At 41.5% G+C, this 14,816-nt stretch overlaps 1 protein-coding gene across 1 annotated transcript in view; it reads left to right on the top strand.

Annotated features, from left to right (window-relative positions):
- The first annotated feature begins 215 nt into the window (after positions 1-215).
- Positions 216-14,816, top strand: part of MYL3 (myosin light chain 3) — a 185,604-nt gene continuing 171,003 nt past the window's right edge. The window contains exon 1 of the mRNA XM_069210955.1: positions 216-465. Within this exon, the coding sequence (XP_069067056.1) occupies positions 346-465 (120 nt within the window). The 5' untranslated portion in view covers positions 216-345. The remainder of the gene's footprint in view (positions 466-14,816) is intronic.

The raw sequence follows: 14,816 nt of genomic DNA, 5'->3' as shown, positions 1-14,816 counted from the left end.
TATATCTTCTGCGTGAGGAGCAAAGGCACGATGCAGATCCCCAAGCACCTTCCCATTTAAGTGCTAATCCATAACAATGCCGTGCCCATCTGTACAAAAATAGCAGAGCAAATGCTTTGGCCTTTTATAGGAGTTCCTCTATTGTGATCCGAGGCATGTGGCAGGACTGACGAATGACACATTGTGTGACCTTAGGGGAATGAGCTGAGATAAAGACCTTCTTTGCCAGAGAGACCTGTGCTGCATTTTCACGCTGGGCCCCTCTGTGTCTGCCTCCTTTGAGCCCTCTGTCCCCAGTCTCTACCATTTGTCAGGCCCTGACCTCTGTCCCAGCCAAAGGCTAACATGCCACCCAAAAAGCCTGAGCCCAAGAAGGAGGAACCCAAGGCAGCACAGAAGCCACAACCACCTCCACCTGAGCCTGAGCCTCCAAAAGAAGTCGTATTTGATCCTTCCAAAATTACAGTAGGTATTAAAACAACTCTTAGAACCCTGAAGTTCAATCGCTGAAAAATTATTCGTGATTAAGGTTAAGTGTATTTATTCTGATTTGCCTGTGCATTCTTCACTATTTGATTTGTATGCACATGCACGTCATTATTTCTGCCTGTGGATGTGTGTGTGTGTCTCTGTCTACTTCTCTCTTGCTGTTAGTGTGCGTGTTTGTGTCTCTGTGTTTCTGTCTTTGTATCCTTGTTATGTGTTTGGGCCGCGCGTGAGTCTCTCTGTCTGACTTTATGTGTGTGCTTCTGCCTGTGCCCTTGTCCATTCATGTATCAATATGTGTCTGCCGATGTTTCAATATCCACGGCTCTACAGCCATCTGTAGTCATGTCCGTCTGTTTTTTTAAATTGCGGCTTCAGTTGTGTGACATTTGTCTTGATATTCGTCCCTGTCCGTGTATTTTTTTCTTTGTATGTGTTATTGTCCATGAAGGCACAAATCAGTACATGATGCGTTTGAAGTTACTATAGATCCACGCATGCAGCCATGGGCGACTATTGTATTTATTTTTACATGCAACATATATTTAGACTAGTGGCAGAAATCTGTTTTTCTATTTGATTACCATGTGCCCTTATTCGTCATGAACTGGTTCACTGTGTTATTGTAATAGAAGCCCACATAACCAGCTTGCCCTTTTTAACGGGTTCTGATTTTAACATATATTTTAATCATGCCCGAACAAAGTGCTAAATTGTGCTCTTTGCTATAAAGGATGGTTTTTGGTTTATGTTTCATGAGAGTTTCTACATTGCTATTTTAGGTCGGAAGAAAACCCGTTTTGATGCCTCACTTCCGGCCTTCTGTTACTAGCCAGGGCCTATCCGTTGGAGACCACTTTGTTGCTCCATCTTCTATTATCAGTCAATAACATGTTCACCATGACCATTAAAGCTTCCCTTTTTGCCTCATGTCACGTAGTGGCCAACAAAACACACACACAAATAAACTGCAAAACAACAGAGTCAAAGTGTGTGCTAATTTATGCCTAAAGGTTGAAAGCATTCACTCGTTAAAGAAAGTTGTTAACAAACCATCCATAATAAGCAAGTGAGGTGTGAAGAGTAATGCTTTGTTCAGCAATAGAGGGAAGAACAGTGGTGTAGCAAGAGTGTCCTTGGCCCTATTACCAGGAAAATAGGCCCACATGCCCCTGGTTTGGTAGTTCAAGTTAGTTAAGACTAGGGGTGTGCGAAATTTGTGTAATTTGTTTTTGCGTCAGTACCCGAAATTCCAGTGGAATTATAAGAAACGTTAATGCACAAAATGCAACTCCATCACATATCACTATGACATAGTATGAAATGCGTCCTTCTATTATGTTTTGGCAGAAAAACACAGTTTACGCCACAATATAGCACACAAAAAAAAACACCACGAACAGCCGCCCGCATTCTGTTCCTGTATGCTCATGTGAATTTTTACAGCAAATGGTGCACAATTATGCAAAGTGGTGCAGTGGCGTCATTTCAGGAATTTCAGGTAACACATGTAGCTGAAATTTCCCAAATTTAAGCAAATTATGCTGGTGTAATTAAAATGTCACCCGGGCTTAATTAACACTAGGAAATGTATTCCTGCCTACAATATCTACCATCACATTACTATGATGTTCAATACTTTGGCATCAATATTTTGGAAGAATTATATTTTTCTCCATGCTTTTCTGACATACAATCCAATAGAGAATACTTGATTTAATTTATTGGCCACACCATTTTAGACCCTCACTTACTCCAAGCTCCTCTAGAGTGCCTGTTTTCTATTTTACGCACTTTTCATCATATCTTTAACACACAACACATGCCATGTACCACAGAGGGCTGAGAGAAAAACAGGGCTAGATGGGAAATGGACAGGGAAACACATAGGAAGAGATGCAAATGGGGGATAAAAGGTAATATGGAAGAAGGGATCGAGAGGGAGATGGTATTAGTAAAGAGCAGATGAATGGGGAGAAGTGGAGATGTAGAGGGAGAAGGGACTGAGGCACAATGGATGCATTGATATATGACATGGGTAAAGTGGTCTGCATGGTAGTTAACACTGAGATGGCTGAATTCATTTTATATGGCTCGGTTAGGAGAGATAGCACACACCACGGTGGGGCAAGAATGGCAATATTTACAGAGTGTTCAATGAAGGTGCATATGCACAGCTGAGTGGTGATGAATGCATCCACAGGGGATTATAGTAGGTTGAGTCTACGTGGCTTAGTCCTGGGTACAAGGTTCCTGGCAAGAATGCATGAGAGAACAGAATTTAGCACAGTTTCTTTATACAATAGCAGAAAGAGTCCTTGATAATTATGGAGGGAAAACAGGGGAAGGTAGATATGAAAGATGGATAAAGGGGGCGGGGCTTTGTGGTCCCAGTCCTTGTATAGTGAACCTGTGGCTTCCAATCGTGGCTATTCTCATCCTGGGTGTAGTTAGGGATCTCATCACAGAGAAATGCAACTGTCAGTTTGCTAGGTAGATGGATATTTTCTACCTCCATATTGACTTCTCAACTATCTGAGAATATCCTTAAAGGTTTTTGTCACAGTTCTTTATTCCTCTTGAGTGCATTGAGTGATTTGTCTCAATAAAAACTTTCCCAAGGGAAACTTTAATCATTTTCATCCTCAGATTCTAAAATATCTTTGTAGATTCGAAAGCAGAGAAACAGTCTTAGTGTGATTGGAGGGATAGCTGGGAGCTGAAGGCATAAGTAGACTAATTCTACAGTGTGATATAGCCTTCTTTGAAAATGTGTATCTGCATCTCTTTCATAAATTGGAGGTTTGGTTACGCCCTGATGTGTATGAGTATGTAGTTCCAGATACTGGATGAATAGACTGAACATTTCTGTTTTTTCATGTTTAAAGCACTCTGTACCAACATCATGCCTTCTGAAAGATAGATATGGTCCTAGTTTAAAATAAAACACTCTTTCTCCGGACCCCTTGCATTACGCCAAACACAAACTTGATAAAACTGACGACCCAATGCCAGGAAGAAAATTAACTACAGGAGTCTTTCTCTTTTTGTGTCCTCAACTTGTTAAAACGATTTCCCCTTTATCTAATACTGCTCCCTCCCTTCTTAACTTCAGAAAATATTGCAAATATTTCTTTTTCTCTCTATATACCTCTCACCACTTATACAAAATCCCCATTCCTCACATTACTGAACCACTGTTTGATGGGTGCAATTGACTCTTTCTTCTTGTGTAAATTTTGCCAACAGATTAAGTAAACGTTTCTCCATTGTTCTGGACCTTACATGACTTGAAAAATAGTCCTTGACCTATGTAACGTGCTCTAATGTTCTGTAAGGTTAGATCCATAATACAGAGTTTTCCAATATGGAGAAAACACTTTTTTGAAATGATGGATGTAGAGTATGAGGCCATCATTACGAGTAGTCAAGAGTGTTTTCCCCATAGGGATAAAGCTCTGGGCAAACAGAAATAGTCCGGTTTTCCAGCTTGAAATTACTCGGCTTGAAAACACTGTGTTTAGATTTACTGGATGCAATTCCAAACATGGTAAGACTACTGCTAAATAGAGGCTGCAGACAGAGGCGCAGACTGGCCCCTCCCCTCTCACCACCAGCAGCATTTCAGGGGCAGATGACTCTTCCCCAAACATACCACAGTTTGACATGGCCATAAATGGACTACCTTACATACCACTGCCCTCACCTGCAACAGCTGCCAAACCCTCCCGCTGCCAAATGGCAGAGGTAGGCTCCTGTGACCAAGAATGCTAGTGTAACAGAAACCAGTAATATTCAATATTCTGGGGAATTTAAGGCCTAGTGCTGGTTAACTCAAGTGCTGATAACAAATGGAATTGTTAATTACAGACTCATTACCTCCTCATGGAGCTAAAGATTAGCTTTGATTAAGGCTGCTAGTGGTGAGGATGGAGGTATTCTTCCACTCGCTTTATGTGATTTTCTTCAGTGCAGACCAGCACCTTAAACGTGAAGAGATATAAATAAATTCCCAGAATTAATAGCATGACATGCTGCATAAAACGATGTGTTTAATATAGAAGAATTCAGGAAACACACCACAGATCAGCCTTGAACATGTAGAAAAAGTATACAAATAATACGAACCGTGCCTTTGTTTCAGTCCACCACTACCCTGCGCCAGCTAGTTGAAATAATGTCACTATTGCAGCCACACACTCGCGCGCCCCGCTGTCAGAACATCATCTGGAGACAATTCACAGAGTCAAAAGGTCCGCAGTGTTCAATTAAGGTTCATTTTCTGCAGAAACCGTACCAGCAAACCATATGGGCTCGATGCGGAGGTGCTTAAAGCAGCGCTTTTCCTGGCCTCCTCACTTCCTTCACTATATCAAAGACTAGAAATTCAGGAAGCTCCGTGTGCCCTGTGAAGTGGTTTACCCAATTACTTTGGGATGTATGGCGGTCTTCAGGGAGAGCCATGGAGGCCCTGAACCTGCTACTACAAATTCATTCCAGGAACTTCCTGCTCTCAGAATGCCATACCGTTGGGAGACGGCTGTGAAATCGGAGGTTTTGTCAGATTAGCACTGTATAGAGCATATAAATAAAAGAACAAAGTCATATCAGCATTTCAAAGTGAAGGTTGTACAAGTCCATTGAGATAATACAACTGCAATGCATTCATTCGTCCGTTTTAATGTGGAACTCATTGTACATTCCTTGGGGTTTTCAACAATAACTTTTTTTGGGAATAGCAGGAACAATGAGTAAAAGTCCTTAGACTCAAAAAATAAGCCTGGGCTTATGACAGGGACAATGGCAGGTTTGTTCTGTGTTTTTGGTCTGATGTAGCTCCCTTTAAAGATGCAGAGGAATAATGGGGATAGTTTAGCATTTTGCCAGGCATATTGTTTTTAGAAGGACCCCTGTTTTACAACTTTTGTCTGTAAATGAGCCGCGGTACAGAGTTTTGGCAGCATAGGAGCAACATTTGTTGTTGTTTCTAAACGAAGAAAAGTGTGTTCGCATTTTTTAATTAGATACGTTTTATTCGTTATTGTCATTTCTGCAAGTTATTGGAAATGTGACTGACATTTGTGTTTTATGCAAGTTCCTTTGTTAAACTCTATATCACAAACATCCAAATAGGGTTCCTAATATTGAGAGACTTTTTCATTGTCGCTGTCGATTTTCAGTTCTACATTCAGTGAAGCAAATGAACATAGAGTCTAGGAAATCCTTATAGTAGTACCTCAGACGCCACAATGACAGCCAGCTGTAGCTTTCGACTTCATTGAGATGGATGACAGAATACAGATAAAATTCAATTTTATTTTCATGTTTCAATTTTAAATAAAATAAACAAAACCAGGCATAATGGATAAAAAAAGTACTCAAAGCAGCATAATAAAAACAAACTAAAGTTTTGATTTTAAAATGGAAAGGATAAAGGAGGCTATATGTTTAATGCAGATAGGTTCTATTTGCTAGATGATGCAAAGAGATGGAGTTATGTATTATTTGGGATCCATTCATTGATGGCCATCATTCATGTGTGAGCAGAAGTATTCTGCATCTAAGAAAACTGATTAAGTCTGAGGTTTTGAGTACAAACACACCAGGACTTAAGCTGGAGGGGCCCAATTAACTTCAGATCTCTGCAAGGCAAAATGTCCCAGTAGAACGGGACACTTAATTGCAGCCAGGCCCTGGATCCTTGGAAGTGCTGTTAGAGGTACTACTCGACCCTAGCCCTGAAACTTGGGACCTAGAAACATTTTCACCAAAACATACCCTGAGAAACAACAGAAGCCTGGGACCTACCTGCCAGCTGATCCGCCCAAGGTGCATCTCAGGTCGGGATGAATTCCCGGTAGCTCTTGCTATGTTCTTCTTTGCAGCTGCAAATTCTGCTCAGCGGGACCTCTTGGTGATGGTTTCTGGCCTTGTCACACTGGAGATTTTCAGCTTCTAAAAACTTGTCTAAGTCCGAAGGTAAAAATCTTCACCAGGCTCGACAGCAACTGGATCCCCATTGATGATGACAACCTCTTCCACCTGGATATCGAGCTTTTCTAGCTCAGATATATTTCCAGTTATCGGCAACAGCTTCAACGAGACTGCAATCTGGATGCTCGGCGATGACGACTCCTCCTCGGACACTGCCTGCAGCTTTGCCCCACTTCAGGATTTTTTCTAAAGCATGAGCTGGCCCTGTGTGCAGGAAGAGTGTAGACTCAGTTGAAAACGTTCTATTTTTGTCTCTTAAGGAATCCTATTTTGGGTGCTGCCTAGTTGCTAAACTACTGTTTATGGAAATAGGCAACCTTAGCAGTAAATTCTGGTGCCCAATTTAACCAAATTATGTAATCCGCCCCAGTGCCCCAATCTATAAAACAAGTTCATGTCTCAAGCAGTCTAAACACCAGTATACTAAACCTCCATTAAAAATGAAACAGTACCTATAGAGTGTATATGGGTGCCAAAGAATGCACAGATGAAGAAAGGGCATTTGAGGTTAATAAGATACATGCAGAATAAGTTCTTATCACTGGAAGTAAGGAACACACACAGTTTATTAGTTCTGTAGATCTGAGTGAAACCTCAGAATAAGTTTATAGACATGGCTCCAAGACTTTACACCATTGAATAAACAGCTAGAGAAGCGTGTTCTTTGTCAAATAAACCATTTTTCAAAGACATTGAGTCCATGTTATCATTTTGCAAACCCAAGAAAAACACTATCCACACCACCAGTCACACTAATAATACTACGGATGGGGAAATTATAAACACACTGCAAAATCAATTACTTACTAGTACTCCAGCTAGTTCTAGAAAGATCAAAAACACCAGAGAACCCAGGTTTTGAATGTTTTTTGAAGATGGTTGAGATTGTGTTGCTGTCCTACCAATGGGCAAAATCACCAGAGTGGTTTAAATAGATTCAGCACCTTCATAGATATAACCATGCATCCTCAGGATCAAACGCGGTGAAACCCAGCTAGGCTGTCTCAGCATGTTATCCTTCATGTCTGGTATACATGATTACATAGAGAACGCTGTGCAATGCAGTTAGATGATGCATAGTTGGGGGCTTAAAGTGTCCCAGTATGGGTGCTACCTCTCTCATCAAGAAACTCTGGCTACACAGAAGAGTTAAACATTTCTAGTACAGTAAGAGTGATTTCCAAATAGGGATATACAAAGGAATGCAGTTATTTAGAAACATCAATGCCCTTTATGTGAATTCATTTGTGTGTCTGGCACATGATTCAGAGAGAAAAGCATGTGTGCTTATGTGATGCAAAAACTAAGGATTGTTAAACACATGCAAATAGACAAAATTTCCTGCTCTGACTGGGAAGTTTTTCAAACTTTGATGCTTTGTGACAAATGTGCGAGTCTGGCTACGTTTCTAAAAGTAGCCCTTCAAAATATTTAGGGGCGTAGTTACAATCCCCTAGTGCCACCTTGCACCTCCGTAGCAAAATTTTTTAATGCTAAGGCAGTGCTAAGGGGGCCTTTCTTCCATGCCGTTTTTACAAAATGACACAATGCTTGCATTGCACCACTTTGTAAGCCATTGTGCCACATAATGCCTATGCCAGGCATAATATACGTAAGAGGGCTTTCTGATGCAGGGAGGTCCAAAAAAATGGTGCAGTGAAATTTACAACATTTCACTGTGCCATTTTTTCTATCATTTTTAATGCCTACTCATAGCAGGTGTTAAAATAACGCACCCATTTTAATCAATGGGCTTCCCTGTGCTTTTCTGCACTAGCATCAACATTTTTCACGGGTCAGGCCACTTAAATCAATGGCTAACTTCAATGTGAAAACATCCTTCTCTTTCACAAGGAGCACTTTGACACAAAAATAGTTCCATTTCAGTGTCATGAACTATTATGACAATGCATGTTTTTGGACATAAAACTGTTTTGCTTTTAACCAATTGCTGTGTTTTTCTAATTGTGAACGTCTGTCTCCTCATCTAATAATAGGATTTTTTTTAAAAACTGAGACAATATAAACACTGACAAATCTTAAAAATTGGCCACCAACACCACGCCTAGCGGTTTTACTTATGTTTCTCTCCCGTGTGGCCTTGTCAGGCCAGTTTTACATAACTGAAGTGTAACATTAGAAATAAGAGGATTTGATAGATTGCTTTATCTTTGAGTTCACATTTGTGTTACCTCATGAAACAGCTGAAAATTCCAGTAGTGTTTAATTCCAGCTTGGCAGGCCTGTTAAATATGAGAAGCGGTGCAAGTAACAGTATGTGCTCCGGTCACCATGGCAAAACAGTCACAAGGTCGGACATTGACATTCCAATTGAAAATGAGTTTTGGCAGTGACATCCTAACGTATAAAAAAGCAATCGAGGTTCACGTTTAAACCACGATGGCCTTATTCACAAAAACAAGGAAAGAGTATGTGCAAAGATTTATGAATGTAATTGGATTTATTTAGCGTTTATCACACATGATAAAGCGTTGAAGCACTTTTCAGTGAGTAGCATACTACTCCAGGATCCAAAGGTGGGCTAGTCATGGATCAGTAGGGGGATATAAGCTGTTGTTGGGAATGGTGGGAGTAGTAGGTGTGAGCCTGTTAGTTGGATGAATAGGAAACAGGATGAATAGAGGAAGGAAGAGTTTAGAAAGGAATAGTTAGGAGTTCATAGTAGTAAAAGAAGTTTGGGATGAGTTAGCCTGTTATTTGAATGAATAGGATAAAGAATGTGTAGAGGAGGGAAATGTTTAGAAAGGGTTTGGGGGGTCATAGTTGTAAAAGAGGTTGGGATGAGTCAGAGATCCTATTGGTTGGATGAATAGGATAAAGGATGGATAGAGCAGGGAAGAGTTTGGAAAGGGTTACTTGGGAGTTCATAGAAGTAAGAGATGTTTGGGTTGTGTCAGAGAACGAAGGTAGGGGATATTTTGGAAGAGGAATAGGATAAGTCATAGAGTGGCAACAGGACACATTTGTTGGTATTCGATAGGGTGACCAGATTTTGAAAAGAAAAAACTGGGACAGGTCAGACATAAAAGTAGGACTAAAGCCCTTAGTCTCACTTTTATATCTGACCTGTCCTGTAAATGTGTGTGTGTATATAAACCAATAAGTTACTTCATAAATTATTTAGGACTCCAGAGCTGCATGTGAAGGGAGAGCACACATTTCACTTCTGCCTGGCCGGTTGACCTGACCTTTGTCCCAAAAAATGGGACATTTATTTAAAATTAAAATAGCGTTCAAAGGTTGACCTGACTTTTGCCCCAAAAACCTGGACATTTACTTAAAATCAACAAAAGTGTCGGGACACCGGGACAGTCCTCTGAAAACCAGAACTGTCTGGGGAAATACGGGACGTCTGGTCACTCTAGTATTCGAAGACATTTTGTGGATTAATTTTAGAGAGCTGCACCATTGCAGCTTTTCAGGTTTTCCCGGGAAAGTCATGTGACCTCTGTGTGCTTTGTTATTTACCCAATGCAGACTTGTACATTTAATACCATTCCACATTGAGTGACGCCAGCGCCTTGCTGTAATTTCATGTTTTAACTATAGTGAAAATATTTAGAGAAGCAAATTCAAGGGTTGTGACAACAAAATGTCTTGGCCCCCGTTGCGAGTACATTAGCAACTTGTAAAACGGATCCAGAAATACAAATTTGCCCTGTTTTTACCACAGAATAACTTGGCTAGCAGACTTTTTTGCACACACAGGCCCATATTTATACTTTTAGACGCAAACCAGTGCCGGCGCTGGTTTGCGTCAAAAATGTTACCGCCGGCTAATGCCATTCCTACGCGCCATGCGGGCGCCTTATTTAAGGAATTACGTTAGCCGGCACTGCGGATGGGTCAGAGTAAAAAAAAAAGACTCAAACCAGGCAGCGCCGGCGTAGGGGAAAATGGGAGTTGTGCATCAAAAAATGATGCCAGTCAGGTTTGAGGCAAAAATCGTGCCTCAAACCAGACTTGCGCCATTTTTTGACGCACAACCTCCATTGAAATGACTCCTGTCTTAGCAAAGGCAAGAGTCATGCCCAATTGCCCAATGGCCATGCCCAGGGGACTTCTGTCCCCTGGGCTTGGTCATTGGGCGCAGTGGCCTGTAGGGGGGCCCAAATTAGGCCCCGTATGCCATTTTAAAAAAAGTAAAAAAATACTTACCTCTACTAACCTGTACTTACCTGGGATGGGTCCCCCCATCCATGGGTGTCCTCCTGGGGTGGGCGAGGGTGGCAGGGGGTGTCCCTGGGGGCAGGGAAGGGCACCCCTGGACTCCTTCTATGGCCAGAGACCATGGAAGTGAATCCACAGGTCCCTTAACGCCTGCCCTCACCCAGGCGTTAACAAACCGCGCACATTAGGCTGTACGCCATTTTTTAAGGCCGGCCCCCTCCTGTGCGTCAATATGATGCAGGAGTATAAATAAGGCGCACAGGCCTTAAAGTCATTTTTTTGGGCGAGAACGCCTAACTTGCATGTCATTAACGCAAGGCAGTTTCCCGCATCCAAAAAATTATGCACACAGAGGAATTTTGACATCCGCTGGGTCGGGCATCAAAGTTTAAATATGGTGCATGGTTTGCGTTGAATGTGCGTCAAAATGTTTGACGCACATTCGGTGTAAACAGAGTATAAATATGCCCCACAATTTTCTTCAGCTAGCAACTAAAGGGAAATGTGTGTTTAAAAATCACCAAACTGAACACTGTTTGTGCCAAACCCCTAATTATAAAACTAGTGTCAATGTTCGCGCCTGGTTTTATATTTACAATGGCACCCAAAAAGCTGCCAAAAGCCTTAGTCAAAATTTCGTCAGCACCGGTCTAGCGAATGTATCTGTACTATAAAATGTATTAAAAAAAAAAAACGGTCATGACCCCTTTCAGAAGCCCTTATCCAAATAGTTGCAAAAGTTACACTCACTGTTCAGACACACTTTGGGGAGCTACTCTGCAATCTGAAAATAAATATACATTTAGCTAAAGCTGAGGTTTTTCTGAAAACTTGTAATTTTTTGAGGGCATGGCAGTTTCATAAATACATCTAGTGAGGTTTGGCTAGCCAAGAAAGAAGAATGCTTAATTTGGAACTTGAGAAAAGCCTTTCTCTCTCGAAATAAGCATCCTGACATTACCAACGTGTACTAGCTTACAAAATACCATCAGAGACCGAACTCCTAAATGTTAAACCTCTCGGAAAATCATGGAAAGCACACCAATGTCATTTCATAACCCAACCTGCCACTAAGTCACGTTGTCAAGATATACAGTAATCACCTCACAGATCTCTCCTTCATTTCAAATTGATGGTGATTTTGCCAAGGATCTGTCTTAAAAACCTCACACCTATTCCTATCAAGCAATGCTCTGTCTATATTTATATCTGAACATTGTCAAACACTCACCCCCAGTCATAGATCTGGGTTTAATCCATCGTTCTTTTGCTCACCATGCCACCCCAGTTTGGACCCAGCCATATGCAAATCAATCTTGACCCTGTCAATACCCTATACTTTACCCTATATTTTAGATAATTGGAAATCAAACGTAATATTGTATTGATTGCCTGGTCAGGACTTTCTAAGAATTCCCAATGTGGTAGCATTCCATCTGGAATTCCAGAATCGAGGGAGATGATCATTTTGAGATACTGCATTTATAAATGTTATATTTTTATTTAGCATTTTTATTTAGCACGTTCCACCAAGTTCTGCCAGCAGGACTTTAGACATCTTAGGTTACCGCAAACATGACGGTTACAAACTTTGGCCCTCATTTCGAACACGGCGGGATTTCCTGCCGTGTTCGGGCTGGCGGTCTTTACATCGACCGCCAGCCTCCTGGAAAACCCGGCGGCCGTAGAATGATTTCTCCGCCAGGCCGGCGGCAGACACAGTGTCTCCGCCAGCCGGCCTGGCGGGGAACACAGCCGCAACATTGAGGGTGGCTCCATGAGGAGTCGCCGCCAATGTTGTTGTGCACCGGGTGCAGCAGCACCCGTCGCACATGTCACTGCCTGTAAGTCGGGCAGTGACATGCGCAACGGGTGCCTGCACAGGGGTCCCTGCACTGCCCATGCAAAGTGCATGGGCAGTGCATGGGCAGTGCATGGGCAGTGCAGGGGCCCTAAGGGGTGTCCTGGGGCACCCCCTCCGCCAGCCTTTTCCTGGCGGGATACCCCGCCAGGAAAAGACTGGCGACCTTTGAAACATTATTGGCAGGGTAGCGCAGCTACCCTGGCGGATGGTGTTTCATCCCGCCGCCAGGCTGCCTGACGGCGGGAGCCTGGCGGTGGGTGATGGCTGCCACTGGCGGCCGTCTCCCTGTTCTTTATATGGCGGTTCAGCCTGCCATGCCGGCTGGCGGCTTTAGCCGCCACTGCCGGCATGGCGGGCCAAACCGCCAAGTTCAAAATGACCGCCTTTGTCTTTAAGTTTCTATGGGTGCCTTGCAGTCATTTTGGAACCCTCAGACAGAGCTCTAGAGATTAACTTTATTTGTTTCAAAGTGATGAATGTGCGAATATAATTAGCCAACAATAATTTGTAGGAAAATGCTAAAATTGCGAATGAAGAGAGAGGAAGGGGTCGGTGAGGATAGTGGTAGTATATTTTAAAGGATCCAGGGAAAGGGGACTCTGGGACATGTGGGTGGAGCAGAAAAAAGAGGAAGGGAGGAGCCAACAGAGAGAGGAGAAGAAAAGGAGTAGAATAAAGGTTAAACTGGAGATGTGAAGGTGTAGGAGCAAAGGATAATTATTACAGTGTTACACGTTTGTCCTAGAAGAAAAATTTAATAAATATGGAAATCAGTCTTTACACATTAATTCTTGTATTATACTTTCCTCATTTCGGGCACTTTTCTCTCACACACACATTTCAAGAGGTGAGATTGAGATTGGCATTTATGAGTCACGCATAATGAGTACTCTGGTTTTAATGAATATTTCTTAAGTTATGGTATTTACCACCAGAATAGCAACAAAGAGCCAGTAGCAAACAATGATATTGCATTGAATCATTGCTTGGTACATTAACAGCTTAGATCTATTTAAAGCAACTCAGATTAATGAAATTTTATGACACACCGAATTTTTATAGTTCACACTAATAACACTTTATATGATCCAATATTTGAGAATAAATACTGATTTAAAGTTTAGCCATCAGTGGAGGCAGCCAAGTCCATTCAATTTTCAACTTAGTCACTGTCGGTACTTACACCCTGCTGGAAAAAGGCAATTTTTGTTCTTAAAACACTCATATATATAGGGCCTGATTCACAAAGGTAAACTTAAACCGAAAGTCTAAATTTAAACTAAAAGTCTAAACGTAGTCAAAAAGTGGAACTTTGAAAGTTTAGACTTTTGGTTTAAGTTAAGACAAATACTGTAACTTTTCTCATAGTATAGTTAGACTTTTGGTCGAAGATTAGATTTTTGGTCTATGTTCGGACCAAAAGTGTAAACTTAGACCTAAAGTCTCACTTTACTTTTGGTCAAAGTTTACCTTTGTGAATTGCACACTAGAGCAGAAATATTCCCAGGACAGTCAGACGTTTTTTTAAACAAATCCTTAGGTAATTTTCACCTTTTTAAACTTTTTATCCACCCGAACCATGCATACAGAAATAGTTGTTGTCTTGTCTAACCCCTTCACTGCTAGGCCTCCCCCATGCTAAGCCTTTTTTTTAATGGGGGATAGTTGATGCTTAGCCGCCCAAAACTTTTTGCTCACATAAGTTATCCATGCGAAATTTGGTTCTTTTTTTCCCAACATTGTGGGGATTCTAAAGGTAGCCAGGGTTTGTGGATTACACTGGAGGGGCCCAAGAAATTAGCCAACATTTAGCTACATTTTGTAGTTTTGGGGAAAAATGGTGAAAAAGTGCTGCAGAAGCAAGCATCTGCTTTTTCCTGCAAATGACAACAAAGGGGTTTATGGTGCTAAAATCACCATCTTCCCAGCTCTCTTGAACAGGCAGACTTGAATCAGAAAACTAAATTTGTTAACACAGTTTTGGCATTTTACTGGGACATGACCCATTTCTCTTGTTTTTTGTACTTTTAGCCGCCTTCAAGTTAGTGGTGGAAATTTGTATGAAACCAATGGTGAACCCCGGAAAGACATATATTTCTGAAAACTCAGCAAGGGTTCATTTGTGTAGATCCTTCAAGGTTTTCCTGTAGAAAGTATCAGCTGAAATAAAAAAAATATTAAAATTGAGTAGAACAAAAACAGCAATTTGTGTGTACCTTTTCATGTGTAACTTTTTCTAACTATGGCAGATTTTTGAAAGCCACATAGCTTTACGTCCTCT

This window comes from Pleurodeles waltl, chromosome 10, assembly GCF_031143425.1.
Source record: "Pleurodeles waltl isolate 20211129_DDA chromosome 10, aPleWal1.hap1.20221129, whole genome shotgun sequence".
In the NCBI taxonomy this organism is placed as follows: domain Eukaryota; kingdom Metazoa; phylum Chordata; class Amphibia; order Caudata; family Salamandridae; genus Pleurodeles; species Pleurodeles waltl.
The sequence above is the reverse complement of the archived record's forward strand: the minus strand, read 5'-3'. Positions and strand labels throughout refer to the sequence as shown.